At 35.6% G+C, this 14,760-nt stretch overlaps 3 protein-coding genes across 4 annotated transcripts in view; 1 reads left to right on the top strand and 2 right to left on the bottom strand.

Annotated features, from left to right (window-relative positions):
* Positions 1–3,306, top strand: part of LOC117324197 (tryptophan--tRNA ligase, cytoplasmic-like) — a 32,800-nt gene extending 29,494 nt beyond the window's left edge. For both annotated transcript variants that reach the window (XM_033879939.1, XM_033879938.1), the window contains exons 7-8: positions 385–525; positions 1,804–3,306. In XM_033879939.1, the coding sequence (XP_033735830.1) occupies positions 385–525; positions 1,804–1,962 (300 nt within the window). In that variant the 3' untranslated portion in view covers positions 1,963–3,306. The remainder of the gene's footprint in view (positions 1–384; positions 526–1,803) is intronic.
* On the bottom strand, positions 3,305–7,833 carry LOC117324198 (leucine-rich repeat-containing protein 73-like). The gene is made up of 4 exons (XM_033879940.1): positions 7,513–7,833; positions 6,124–6,284; positions 5,522–5,745; positions 3,305–5,304 (listed from the first exon to the last, which is right to left on the bottom strand). The coding sequence occupies exons 1-4, from the start codon at positions 7,779–7,781 to the stop codon at positions 4,669–4,671; spliced, it is 1,290 nt and encodes a 429-aa protein (XP_033735831.1). The 5' UTR covers positions 7,782–7,833; the 3' UTR covers positions 3,305–4,668.
* A 1,216-nt stretch (positions 7,834–9,049) lies between these two features.
* LOC117324199 (nidogen-2-like) overlaps positions 9,050–14,760 on the bottom strand; it is a 54,130-nt gene continuing 48,419 nt past the window's right edge. Inside the window, exons 24-26 of the mRNA XM_033879941.1 lie at positions 12,509–12,627; positions 12,239–12,384; positions 9,050–10,730 (exon numbers count right to left, since the gene is read on the bottom strand). Coding sequence (XP_033735832.1) covers positions 12,260–12,384; positions 12,509–12,627 — 244 coding nt within the window. The 3' untranslated portion in view covers positions 9,050–10,730; positions 12,239–12,259. The remainder of the gene's footprint in view (positions 10,731–12,238; positions 12,385–12,508; positions 12,628–14,760) is intronic.

Here is a 14,760-nt window from a genome sequence, read left to right on the forward strand (position 1 = left end):
AATATACAAACTGACAACATTTATCTTATACAAACTGACAACATTTAACATACACAAACTGACAACATTTAACATATACAAACTGACAACATTTATCATATACAAACTAGCAACATTAATTTTATCATATACAAACTGACAACATTTATAATATACAAACTGACAATATTCACCATATACAAACTGACAACATTTATCATATACAAACTGACAACATTTATGGTATTCTGATGCGACGAAGCTTTAATTGATGAATGTAATCCTGTAAATCTATTTAGGTTAAAACATTTAAAAACATGGCAGTATACCTGTCATATTTATTTTAAACCTTGATAACATAACCTCTGTATTGCTATTACACATCTGTATACTTGTTGTGTTTAGATCAACAAATACGCCTACTCTGGGGGTGGCAGCACAGTAGAGGAACACAAGGAAAAGGGGGGTGACTGTTCTGTGGATGTAGCCTTCCAGTACATGAAATTCTTTTCTGAAGATGATGATCGTCTTGCACAGATAGAAAAGGTATGTTTAGCCAAACGTTTAAATTAAATACATGTACTGTGTGCAATATCTCAGCCGTCAAGTTGTGATTTACCACAAATTCCTTATTTAAAACTTATAATTAGTGAATGAATTTTATATGGCAGTTGTACAATTTCTTAAGTGAGAAAACACAAAAAATAACCTTGAATATATAAATATGTTGGCTGAGGTCTGGGCCATCAAATACCTGTCACATTTGACATCAAGATAATATCTGATGACTCCATTTACTTTTGCATATTTTTTGTTTTTTTGTTTGTTTGAATTTTTCTGGTCAAATGTACAAATCAGGTTTAAGACACAAAAGATCCATAAAATTGATTAGCTGTAAGTGTTTGAATTTTTCTGGTCAAATGTACAAATCAGCTTTAAGACACAAAGATCCATAAAATTGATTAGCTGTAAGTGATTAGCTGTAAGTGATAAGCTGTAAGTGATTAGCTGTAAGTGATTAGCTGTAAGTGAGCAAGATGAAGCACAATGACTAAAGGATCATGAATGACCTATAGTCATTGTGCTTCATCTGCTGTCCTCCGCCATACAGTGGAACTGAGCTCTAACTTGCCTGAAATGATCCCGTGATGATCATGACCAAGTGATGACATTTTTTGGGTTGATCCAAAATTCCGGTTGGCTGCCATCTTGAAAAATACATTTTTTTACTTCTCCAATTCTTCTAGTACCATTGAGCTGAAAATTAGTAGGAATGTTATGCTAGGGGCGCCAACAAAGTACTAGTGTTGTTATTTTACGGCCTCTTTGCACATTCTCAACAATTGTATGATGTCTTGGCAACAAAACAATGATGTCACGTCAACAATTCAATCATGTCACATTAGCATTGTCTTGCATTGATGTAATGTCAATATTAGATAAATAAGAGGGTAAACAGGGTAAGAGAAAAATAATCATTCACCCCCATGGAAGTGAGACAGGGGAACTTCAACCCTCAGGGCAGGATACTTAGCTGTAAAATGTAAAATATATTTATTTTACAATTGCGAAACAAATTATATCAATTTACAATGTATATAATGAGGGGTCTTACTGAGGGAGGAAACCATGCAGAGTACCCGGGGAAATCCCATGTGGTCGGGCAGATGACCCCGTACCTTTTCACATCCAATCAGGGAATTCCCCTGTCTCACCCCCTAAGGATGAAAGATTCTATAAATCTTTTCCCTAGCAACAGCAGGATAACCTTTTGAAGTATGTGTACCGTTTCCATTTAATGTTCGGTTAATTTTGATATTCCAGGATTACTCGAGTGGGGAACTTCTGACTGGTCATCTTAAGAAGGAACTAATCGGTGTGCTACAGAAACTGGTCGGGGAACACAGAGAGAGAAGGGCTAAAGTCACAGATGAATTAGTGAATCAATTTATGACACCACGGAAGCTGAAGTATGACTATTAGTATAGGAGACTAAATCAGCTACAATTTATCTATAAACATTTCATTAAAATCTCGCACAAACACTCACTAGTACTGTATTTGAACAACCTGCCTCTGGTACATAGCGCCAGTGAATGTTCTGAACTTAGTTGTATCGAGAACTGCTGGTTAAATTGAAGCTTTCTGATCTGATGATAATGCTGTACCTTTCTGTTTTACTTAGCTTTGGTTTTTAGAATGAAAAAAGAAAGCATCTTAAATGAGGTGTTTTTGGCTGTAGATCTTTGTTAAATAAATGAGAGAGTGGTTTTATGCTTTAAATTTTTTTTTTTCTTAATGAGAATTTCTTTTTCTGTTTTCCAGTTTCTAGACAAATGTTTGATTTGTAGAAGTGACAGTCTTACAGTGTGAATCACAAGACAAGAGCTATCTGTTTAATTCTGTGGCATTAAAGGTCATTTTAAAGGTGTAAAAATAAATGCTGGAAATATGTACACTTTTCATCGTATCATTCACATATTGTGATGTCACTTATTTCAAAGCTCTGACAAAAGAAAAGCAGGTACAATCTGTCATACGCCAGGGGTTGACATCGAAATCTGTACAATTAAAATGGAGATTATTGGTAATGGAATCTGTCCCAATCTCAAGGGTGTGATGAAGAAATCCCAAGTCGAGGTGTGAAATTCTATATTGTCTAGTCAGTCAGTCTCCTACAAGTGTTTGATTATTTTTCTCCAGCCTACATATATTTCCTTCAAGTTGCCATGTAATTGCAAAAGCTTTTGTATTAAATAAATGGGCATGGGTTTTGTGTGAATATCGAATATCAAAAGGGTTTATCTGTATATAACTGGGTCTCAGAAAATTCATTTCTACCTAATTAGGTGGTAACAATTCTAATGTTCTATTGTTTTGTAATTATCAACACCAGGCGTAGTTGCAAAACATACAAATGGTGTCCATCTCTGTTGCAATACAGCATAATTTTATATGTATAGAAAATGCTCGGGAATTATGTATGGTTATTCATTCATGTACCTCACATGTATTGAGATCTCACTACTTCAGACCCAAAATGTCACTGTGTGCAGTTTGTCCTACTCTAAGGGCTGACACAGAAGACACTCAAGTATGGTAGAGAACGACACATCTTCATTTTGCTAAATCTTTATTAACTTTGATGTATCTAGAAATGTGTCAACGTATTAACAAATTTGATAGATCTAGAAATGTGTCAATGCTTTACAAAATTAAGAATCTTTACTTTTTAGTGGAGCTTTCCAAGCTATTTGACAATTAAATGATGGAAATTAATTTGTCATAATTATGCATTGAATCTAATAAATAACAGAATCAACAGTTGATGTTTTGTCAGTTTATTATCATTGTAAACAAACAACAAATCACAGATTTCTAACAAGCTTTACCAGTAAACAGATATACAATGACATTTGACTGAACATAAAAATAACAAGAGTACTGCGGGAACAATATACTGTATACAAAATTGTATCTGTTAACGTTGTTTGCCATATAGTGATAGTACTATCTTGTGTTAAAAAATCTCACTTTTCACTACAGAGTCAATGTTTAATTTTCTGACAGTTTGAGGTTGTTTGCCATATAGTGATAGTACTATCTTGTGTTAAAAAATCTCACTTTTCACTACAAAGTCAATGTTTAATTTTCTGACAGTTTGAGGTTGTTTGCCATATAGTGATAGTACTATCTTGTGTTAAAAAATCTCACTTTTCACTACAAAGTCAATGTTTAATTTTCTGACAGTTTGAGGATTGAAGTACTCAAATCTTCAACATCAGAAATTGACAGCAATAAATGTTAATAGAAAAATTAGCTGAATCAGATTTTTTTTTCAGTCCAGGTCTAAAAAAATCTGGTAAAAAATAGAGAAGGAATTTTTCTGACAAAAATGAAATCTTGAAACATACAAATGGCAATAACTTTTGCAGAAACTGTCTCCTCAGAATTCTTTTCGGGGAGACAAACATATCAGGATCATAATATATTCCAAGATTCAAAAAGCTTGATTGAAAAATGTAGGATTGCTGGACAAACAAATCTTGACACCCTCATAATCCCCTCAAATTTGACAGGTGTATACAAACATTACTGACATGACGCTAAGTAGACTGATGAGATGGTAGTCAATGTTACCATGATATACATGTACCATAGTTATCCTGTAATCAGCCCAGCATGCTAGCTAACACATAAATGATACAAAGTAGGAGGTGGGCTCATTGTAAGACAATAACATAGTGTTTCTACTCAACTACAATAGACATGCATGGACTTATTACCAGGCATGGGCTTACTGTTGGATAAATACGGTACATGTCAATCATCAAGTTTTATTCAAATATTGATTTTATCGTTTAACATGAACACAACTAAACCCCCTTTGCCACATTTAATGCGTAATTGTCATTTTAAAAATAAAAACATAATTTGGCTGCAATGAAATTCATATTTGGCGCAGGGACATTTGTATATTACATCAAGGCATTCCATCATGTAACTTTATTATGAAAAAGAAAACATATGCTTCATGATGAAACATACCAGTATGCATTATAATTGAATTTGGTAATTACTACATGTATTCCTGAAGTTGTCTTCGTTATAGTTCACTGAATCGTTTGTAGTACATTTATAAAATACATAATTTATATAGTGACCTATACTCCTACAGAAAAACTTGACCTATTTTATTAGTTCTCCTTCATCATTGTCATCGTCCATTAGTTCACCGAGACTATTCCAGTCTGTAGTATGAGATTTTTGGGACACTGTGACATTTACTACTTTCCTATTTGTTCCCACAACTGGTACTTCAGTAAGAATATCACCCTCCTCTTCCTCCTCCTCATCCTCTACCTCCCCCTCTTCCTCGTTGGTCTGACCTGTCAGACCTAGATCACTGGTCCCCCCAGTACTTAGTCCGGCCTCCAGAGCCTTGGCCAACACTTTGTAATCCTCATCGGTAGCTACTGTATCATCTTTCATATCGCTGTTTCTATCGCCTTCAGTCTCCCCTAGGGTACTGATGGTGGTGTTTTTCCTATTGTTCTTTTTTCCTTTTTTATGGTCTTTGCTAGTACCCACAGGCTCAACATGGTGAATTTTGACCTCCACAGGTCTGGGGAGGGGGTTAAGACTATCGTTAGCTGACTGACCGGTAGTGTAAAGGTCAGTGCTAGCCAGACTCTGGACCTCGCTGTTACTATCGTCTGCCAGACTCTGCTTTATTTCCTCCTTCACTTCCTCATTTATTTTGTTTTCTGCCAGGATAACTCGTCGTAACTTGACTGGAAAGTTTTCCACCAAATAGGACACAAGCTTAGTCAGAAAAAGAAAATGTAATTTAGAATCTTTTGTAAACTCTTACACAAGCTTTTTTTCAAACTGTAATATAGATGTATACCAGTATCTAAAAAAGAACTATGTTTCATTCATATAATGCGTAAAATCTCTATCACAATTCCTCTCTATCGAGACAGACACAGTTTGATATATAAATTCTACATATAGAGAAACATGGACCAACTAGAGTTACCTTTGCAGTATGGTCGGTGACCCCAGTGCCCTCCAGGTCAAGTATCTCTATCTGCCGTTTAGATGTGAGCCCTACCAGGAGACAGCTAGCAGCATAATCCCCCAGTCTGTTGTAGTCCACATACAATTCACGCAAGTGGCTGCTCACTGCTAGGGCCACTGCAAACTTGGCCCAAGCCTCTGGACTTATACTTGTGTTTGCACTCAGTGTTAGGTCGGCCAATCCTATTATCAGAAGGTAAAAATTATGAATTTTGATAAACAAAATAAAGTATCAGATCAAGAAACCAATCTTTAACACTCCTGTTTAGATACAAAAGAGGGTAATAACATGTGATAACAGTTGTAATTGAAGCCTGTTGTTGTATCATGTATCCAAGGGAATATTATAATAGCTAAACTTTTAAGCATTTAACATACTAAAACAATTTTTCATAAGGACCTTGACCTCTGTTGACATGGTAATGCAAAATCACTGGACTTGGAAATGACACGATATAGAGCCAACATTAGGCTAATAATGGATTTACAGGTAAAATATGATGCTCTGTAATAGCTAGATAGTAGATATACAGGGAAATCCAAATAACTAGAAATACTGACCAGGTTTGCCACCATTTGGAGGTAACAAGTCACTGATGAACTCCAGGGAATCGTCACCAAGGTTACAGTCTCCAACATCAAGGGACACAATATTTGGATGCTGTGCAAGTGATGTACCGAGGATCTCCATTCCTTCATCTCCAAATGCATTTCCATTAACCCTAAATATACAGTACACTTTGGAAAAACTGTAATCTGTATATGTATATAGAGACTTAAGAGACCCCACAAGACCTGTGTCACTCAACATTTGTTTTTTATTTATATAAGCTAATAAATTGAGGAAGAAAAATTTAAGATACATGTAATTAAAATATATTTAGCAAGAGATGGAAAGATTAAGCCATATTTCTCCTTTGCTGCCTGTGTTGAACATCTTTTATACTGATAGGAGTTATTTCCCTTCAAAATTATGTAGGGAGAGGAATACTTGACTGTGTCAGGAATAGTGGACTTGTACATATTTTCCATCAAATCATGATTGTGATAATGTGATTTCTGTATGTTGTTTTCTATGGCAAGTACTGGGTGAGCAAATTCATCATCTGTTTATCCAGTTATGCTTAATTTCATTGGATGAATTATGTATAACACTTCATTCCGAGGATGTCCTTCAAAATACGAGAAAGACACACACTAGATCAATTCATTGAATAATTAACCAGAACAAGGTATATATGCAGCAATTTACAATGTTGAACAGTTAAAAATCAATAGAGATTCTTGCGGGCTTGAGTTACAGTACAGTTTGGTAGTCATTGTACATGTATTGGATTCTGATCAAGTGAAGATTTCCTGAGTAATGGTAGACATGATGTATTGATCTAGAGATATAGCAGCAGCAGACCTTTACATTAGTCCCAGCTAATAAATAATACATACAATAACAACCTGCGAGCACCATCACCATGACGCCTTCAGTTTTGTTCGGCTCAACTTGCATAATTACAGGCGAATTTCATATTTCAGATAACAAGAAAATGTTTTTTTGTCCCAAATTGGGATTTTGAATTTTTTTTTTTCAATATTAATATTAAAGCGTGTTACGCTCATTTTTACCAGTAGAAAATAATACAAAGCAACTAGGAATATTTCATCAGATGGATATTACATAGGTTCTGTTATAGATTGTTGATATGGCATAAGGAAAACAAATCTTTTTTTTTATGTAGCACATTGATTCTTAGTCCGAATTTTCTGATATTAACATCAGAACCCTTCGGACTAATTGATTCTGAAACACAAGATAGGCCTAGAACTAATGTACAGTGTACCTACATAAGTATAAAATGTATTTACTGGTAAATATACAAAATGCCCTTGTGGTTCTCATCGATTCTGTGATTTTCGTAACTTACGTACTTAAGTTTCCAGTCGGTGTCTACTTACAACAGAGATACGAGTGATCTGTTCTTCTGTAAAGCCAACGCCAGAATTTTTACTCGGGAAATATCTTTGACAACTCCGACACTGAGGGCCAACTGCAGAATTGTTTTACTATTCGCCACACATGCCATCATCTTTTTGAATGCCTTATCGTCTATGATACATTTCCTGAGGGAAAGCATTCGAAGCTTTGACCCCAGCAAGGCGTCACACACGCCCAAAACACGAGCATCCGATAGAGTCTCCTCTGCAATCTCAATCGCGGCCGCCATATTGTTTGACTTGGCGACTCGTGGGCGAGAGTAAAATGGGACCTAAACCGGGTTAATAAATCCGGACCAGACATATTGGCAATGTTAAATTACACAATTCTACATTCTTCCTGATATGTTTTGAGATAAGAGTTAAAATTTCTTTTTTAAACGGTTGTTTTTATATGATCCATATAAGAAAAAACTGTTTTTCCATCTTTACAATAAATTAAAAACTAATGGTATTATTTCTTGTTCAGTAATTAAAACATTGTAGGATATGTGTTCTTTGTTTTTATGTGTTATATCTTGTAGTGTTTGCCAGTTCATAAATTATGTGCTTAAAAATCAATTACATACTTATTGATATCAATTATCCTTTATTAGGGACCATTTATAGACATCTCTGTCAGAAAAATAATCCTTGCAGATAAATAAAGCCACTATGTAAAGGAATTTATTGTATCATTGTTTTTTTTTTTTTTGGTGACCCATTGAATTCACTTCTATTCTATCAGATACATGTATCCGATGGTGTACATCACACATGGGGTGTTGGGGAGGTTGTCTTATATAGTATGTTATGGTATGGCATTGTCCAGATCTCTCTCAGTTTTCAGCATTTTTTTTGAAACTAAGTACAGTAGACATTATAAAAGTATATAGATGTAGGTCTTCATGTAGTTGTGCTTTCATAAACAATATTTTGATTTGATTATTTTTGAATTAAAAATAAAGTATTCTTTGTTTATTCAAAAAAGTGTTTATTTCAGTAAAGTAATCGTAGCCAAGGTTCACCTAACTCATGTTTCAACTGACCTCATTGGAACTTAAGTGGTTTCCATTGGCATCCATGTAATGTAATGGAGCCAACCTCAGTTCGGCACTTCAGAGTATATGCTTTCAATTATTCAAGACCATTGTGTGGATAAAAAAACACACATACATGTATATCGAAACAATCATTTTTCGACACATTTTGCAGCCATATTTGTATAGTGGTTGTATTCATGTGACACAGGGTCATTCCTCATTCTGAAAATAGTTTTCTGTGAGACTTTCATCACATGATTCCTATTACAAATATGTATGATGGGAGAAACATAGTCATCCTCTACCTTGGGAATGTGTAATCCTCAGCAGAGCGGTGGGTTAGACGACCAAGATCATCATCCCCCTGGATCGGAGATTTCTCTTTCAAACCTCAAGGTTGAGGAGGATTAATCAACAGTTTCACATAAACTGGGACATTAGCTGCCAAGTGAGCAGAAAAAAATGACAGAACAGAATCTGGTCTAAAATTTATTATCCAAATATGATTTTGCTTAGAAACATATGATACACATTACAGTTTCAATAAGAGATTCCAGAATGCTTCATAGCATATGAATTGGATAAAAAGATTTTTTGTGTGAGGTTTTTTCTCCAGATAGTATACAAAGCAAATTCAACCAAAATAAACTTTTCAACCATCTTGAATTATGTATGCTTGAGCAATTCTAACATTAAGAAGTAAAAGATATTCTAGACACCAGTAAAACATCAATTGTTAAAACTAAATGCTTTTAGAGTATATTTACCTATCATAATATTTATAAATACTGGCCATTATAAATATTGCATAAAAAGAAATGTAAATTAATGTTAATTTCAAAAGAGTGTGGCTTACAGTTTTAATCCAGTTACAGTAAAAATCACAATTAGGCTGAATCAAAATAATGAAACTAGCAAAAATTCTACAGCAAAGAATTTAAAGGAATCGTAGGTTTGAACATAGCACCACCTACTAGTTCTTGGACAAGGCAACATCTACATGGGAAGCAACTGTCATTTTCATGAAGGACTAGAAGAAAGTTTCATTTCAATTCTCTTAAAAATGATTAGCCAGAGTGAAATAAAACAATGTATATGATGTAACTTGGAAAGTAAATACACAAAATTTCAAAACCATTGCGGCGCCTAACATGGAATCCTTCATGATAGAGAAGCGTGTGCTCTAGTATCTATATAATCACAACACAGTATGATATACAATGTGAGAACAGTACAGTGTACTGATCCCAAACATTTCTCTTAAAACAATTATCATTATAGATTCAACTGACTTACCACATATAAAATATACAAACGATGTGAAGTATTACTACAATATTAAAAACTATACTAATCCACATTGCACAGGTTACAAAAATAACTAAAACAAGTGCCTCCTAGCTTATTCTCCAAACTGAATTACCGGTATAACTTGACTATTGATCTCAAAACCAACAACGTACATACAAAATACATGAAAACAGGTTTACATAGCAATGGCACAATGGTGGGATATCATAACATGTACAATGTTTGTACTTTGGTAAATACAACTACAAACTTACAAAAATATCCATACAATTACACATTATCTTGGCAGGATTTTTTTAAACCATCAATTTTAACACTTGCATCTGTGAATGTTTTCATACAGCATGCAGTCCTATATGGGAGATAATCAGGACAGGGGAGATAATCGGGACTGAGAAATTATTTGTTACAGTTTTACTGAGAGACTGGTTAACAGGAATGCAAGCTGCACTAAAAGAGAGGAGCACAAATCTGTCTTAAAATATTCAGTAAAATACAGCATGAAAAGATGCAACTTTATATTTCAATCTCATTATAAACGTATGATTGTGTTTAACAATGAATAATTAAACAAGTAGTCTCCAATCTTTATTTCAAATTCTAGACAGCCAATTTATATATTATTAAGCAAATCCTTATTTTCAAATTTTATGTCTGAATGTTCATTCCTAAACACATGTAAGCTAATTGAGCAATTCTAAAATTAATTGTCAGTCCAGTAAGGAGATTTTCAGAAGCCTTCAGCAAGTGTTATATGTCCGATCATCCTCTGTTTCTCTCTCCTTCAACTGTGCAGGAGCTAAGAGCCAGTATTCTCATCTCACATATCTGTTTCAGATTTCCTTCCTGCTCAAAATAAAAAGAGAAGATATAGACCATCTGGTACCTAAAGCTGTTGGCTCTAACTGGGAAAAGTATATACACACCTTATACACAGGGTAGATACCTATCTTATACACAGGGTAGATACCTACCTTATACACAGGGTAGATATCTATCTTATACACAGGGTACATACCCACCTTATACACAGGGTAGATACCCACATTATACACAGGGTAGATACCTACCTTATACAAAGGGTCAATACCTTCCTTATTCACTGGTTAAATACCCACCTTATACACAGGGTAGATACCCACCTTCTACAGTGTAGAAACCTTATACACAGGGTAGATACCTACCTTATACACAGAGTAGATACCCACCTTATACACTAGGTAGATACCCACCTTATACACAGGGTAGATACCCACCTTATACACAGGGTAGATACCTACCTTATACACTAGGTAGATACCTACCTAATACACAGGGTAGATACCTTCCTTATACACAGGGTAGATACCTACCTTATACACAGGGTAGATACCCACCTTATACACAGAGTAGATACCCACCTTATACACAGGGTAGATACCCACCTTATACACAGGGTAGATACCTTCCTTATACACAGGGTAGATACTTACCTTATACACAGGGTAGATACCCACCTTATACACAGGGTAGATACTTACCTTATACATAGGGTAGATACCCACCTTATACACAGGGTAGATACCCACCTTATACACAGGGTAGATACCTTCCTTATACACAGGGTAGATACCCACCTTATACACAGGGTAGATACCCACCTTATACACAGGGTAGATACCCACCTTATACACAGGGTAGATACCTTCCTTATACACAGGGTAGATACTTACCTTATACACAGGGTAGATACCTACCTTAAACACTGTAGATACCTTCCTTATTCACTGGTTAAATACCCACCTTATACACTGTAGATACCTTCCTTATACACGGTTAAATACCCACCTTCTACACTGGGCAGATACCTTCCTTTTTCACTGGTTAAATACCCACCTTCTACACTGGGCAGATACCTTCCTTATTCACTGGGTAAATGCCCACCTTCTACACTGGGCAGATACCTTCCTTATTCACTGGTTAAATACCCACCTTCTACAATGGGCAGATACCTTCCTTATTCACTGGGTAAATGCCCACCTTCTACACTGGGCAGATACCTTCCTTATTCACTGGTTAAATACCCACCTTCTACACTGGGCAGATACCTTCCTTATTCACTGGTTAAATACCCACCTTCTACACTGGGCAGATACCTTCCTTATTCACTGGTTAAATACCCACCTTCTACAATGGGCAGATACCTTCCTTTTCACTGGTTAAATACCCACCTTCTACACTGGGCAGATACCTTCCTTATTCACTGGGTAAATGCCCACCTTCTACACTGGGCAGATACCTTCCTTATTCACTGATTAAATACCCACCTTCTACACTGGGCAGATACCTTCCTTATTCACTGGTTAAATACCCACCTTCTACACTTGGGTATCTCCTCAAGCCACCAGATTACAGTCAGCAGGGTCAACATCATCGGGACAACCACAGGTGCGACCTCCATTGGGTGTGGGCAGACATAGGTACTGGCATCCTCCATTGTCACGGGCACAAGCATTAATGGCTGTTTGGGAGAGGAAATGGATGGCATGGCAATCATTATGGGTTTTTTTTCAGTATACAGAAGATCATTATTTACATGATTAATTTATTGAATATCTGTAATTGATCATTCGACGACTACGTACCTCGTGGACAGGAAGCCCTGACAGCTGTAATGCCGTACAGCTTTCCGTTTCCTCCTACAGGTAAATCTAATGTGTCGCCCACCTCCCCTCCATTGTGACTGACCCTTAGTACTCCTGGACTGTGGTAAAATAAATCATAATTATCTAGGATTTAATATAACATCTAACAAAATATTCAACTACATCAATACATTTGCAAATTGTATCCATTAACATACCATATTCATTAAGTTCAGTAAAACTAACAAGCACATAAAACTACTATGAGTTGAATTATTCTATGTTTGTCTCCTGGACTTATTAGAGGGTCACTAAAACATGTATGTAAGATGCAAAACCTTTCCATTTTTCATGAGATTTTTCAGTGACAAGATAAAGGTTGCTGTTGGAAAAAAGTAAATGCTTGAGTTCTATAAGTGGCTGAAGGTAAATATAGTGATCCAACATGGAAGTTATCCTCATGTATACTCATGTAATTGTTTTGTTTTAAAAAGTTTGTGTATAGTCATGTAGCTCATATGACCTCTTCTGTAATGAAGATAATAAAATAACTTTTTATGTGTATTTGTATGTGGAAACCAGCCATGTTCTCAAAACTAATGAAAAATTAAAATAAGAGGCCCATAGGCCTTAACGGTCACCTGAGATTTGAAATATTTCAGTTAATTTAATAGACCCTTTTTAGCCCCTCCCATCAGCCCCTAGGGGTCAGTCAGGGCCAACATGTGTATACCATTAAATGTTAACAAAGTTAGAATGAATTCCAATAGAAATCAAACAAATTATAGTCAATAATGTGATTTCCCTATATAAACTATTGTAAAATTTACCCCCTCCCCAGGGGCAAATTGGTGACCCCAGAGTCATAAAATTCATAATTTAAGTAAAGCACCTTAAGACCCTTCCATCTATGAAGAGTATTTGATTCTACCTTATTTTGGTCTTGAGAAGAAGATTTTTGAAATTTCAGTCAATTTGACCCTTTTTAGCCCCGCCTATCAGACCCTGGGGGTCAGTCTGGGCCAACATGTGCATGCCATCAAACTGTCATCCCATGCTGATAATGTTAACCAAATTAGAATGAATTCCATTACAAATCCAACAAATAAAAGTCAAAAATGTGATTTCCCTATATAAACTATAGTAAAGTTAACCCCTCCCCAGGGGCAAATGTGAGACCCCTGGGTCATGAAATTCACAATTTTAATAAAGCACCTTAAGACCCTTCCATCTATGAAGAGTGTTTGATTCCACCATATCTGAGAGTAGAGAAGAAGATTTTTGAAGTTTTAGTCAATTTGACCCTTTTTAGCCCGTCCCTCAGGCCCCTGGGGGGTGGGGACCATATAATTCACAATTTTGGTTGACCTTTAGCCATAACAGCTTCCAGCCATATTTCACTGAATTTGGTTTAGGGGTTTTGGAGAAGAAGTCAAAAATGTAAATTGTTTACGGATGCACGACGACGGACAAAAGGCGATTAGAATAGGTCACTTGAGACTTTGTCTAAAAACAAAATAAACTCTCAAGGCTTAATCAAAATGTACCAGAATTCTTTTCCTTGACATATATCCTATGATTTTCCCCTTTGTCTTATCCCAGTAAAAACCTTCATGTTTGTCACATTCATCACCATCCCATTTTACTCCTAGTGAAGGGGTAGGGGTATACATTAGTACAGAGAATTCCATTACTCCACTTGGTGCACTACAATTCCATAGAGTCTTGCTGCTAGCCCATAAACAGCTGAAGAATTGTCTACCCTTAGTGAAACAGATCTGTTTTTACTTTACAATGAATTTTTTCTCACCTGACCTTTGATTCAACCTCATTGAGGAATATAAGTACATGTAATACAGCTGTTTCCTGCCAGATGTGTGTACTTTATAGTTAAGTGTTGTACCATTCAAAACATCATTAACCGGAAAAACTAGATACTTGGGAAGTTTCCTTTTCTAGAATTCATATAAACATGACTATGATAACTAGTACATGTACAGTGTAGCAAACAAGAATGTACATGTACAGTGTAACAAAACAGAAACTTACATGTACCGTGTAGCAAAACTGGAATGTATATCTACAGTGTATGTACGGGTGTAGTTCCCCGTGTAATGAGATACTAAAACAAAAGAGATGATATAAGTAACCCGTTAGTTCCCTGTGTAATGAGATACTAAAACAAAAGAGATGATATAAGTATCCCGTTAGTTCCCCGTGTAAAGAGATACTAAAACAAAAGAGATGATATA

The sequence above is a fragment of the Pecten maximus genome, chromosome 3 (assembly GCF_902652985.1).
Source record: "Pecten maximus chromosome 3, xPecMax1.1, whole genome shotgun sequence".
Taxonomy (NCBI): domain Eukaryota; kingdom Metazoa; phylum Mollusca; class Bivalvia; order Pectinida; family Pectinidae; genus Pecten; species Pecten maximus.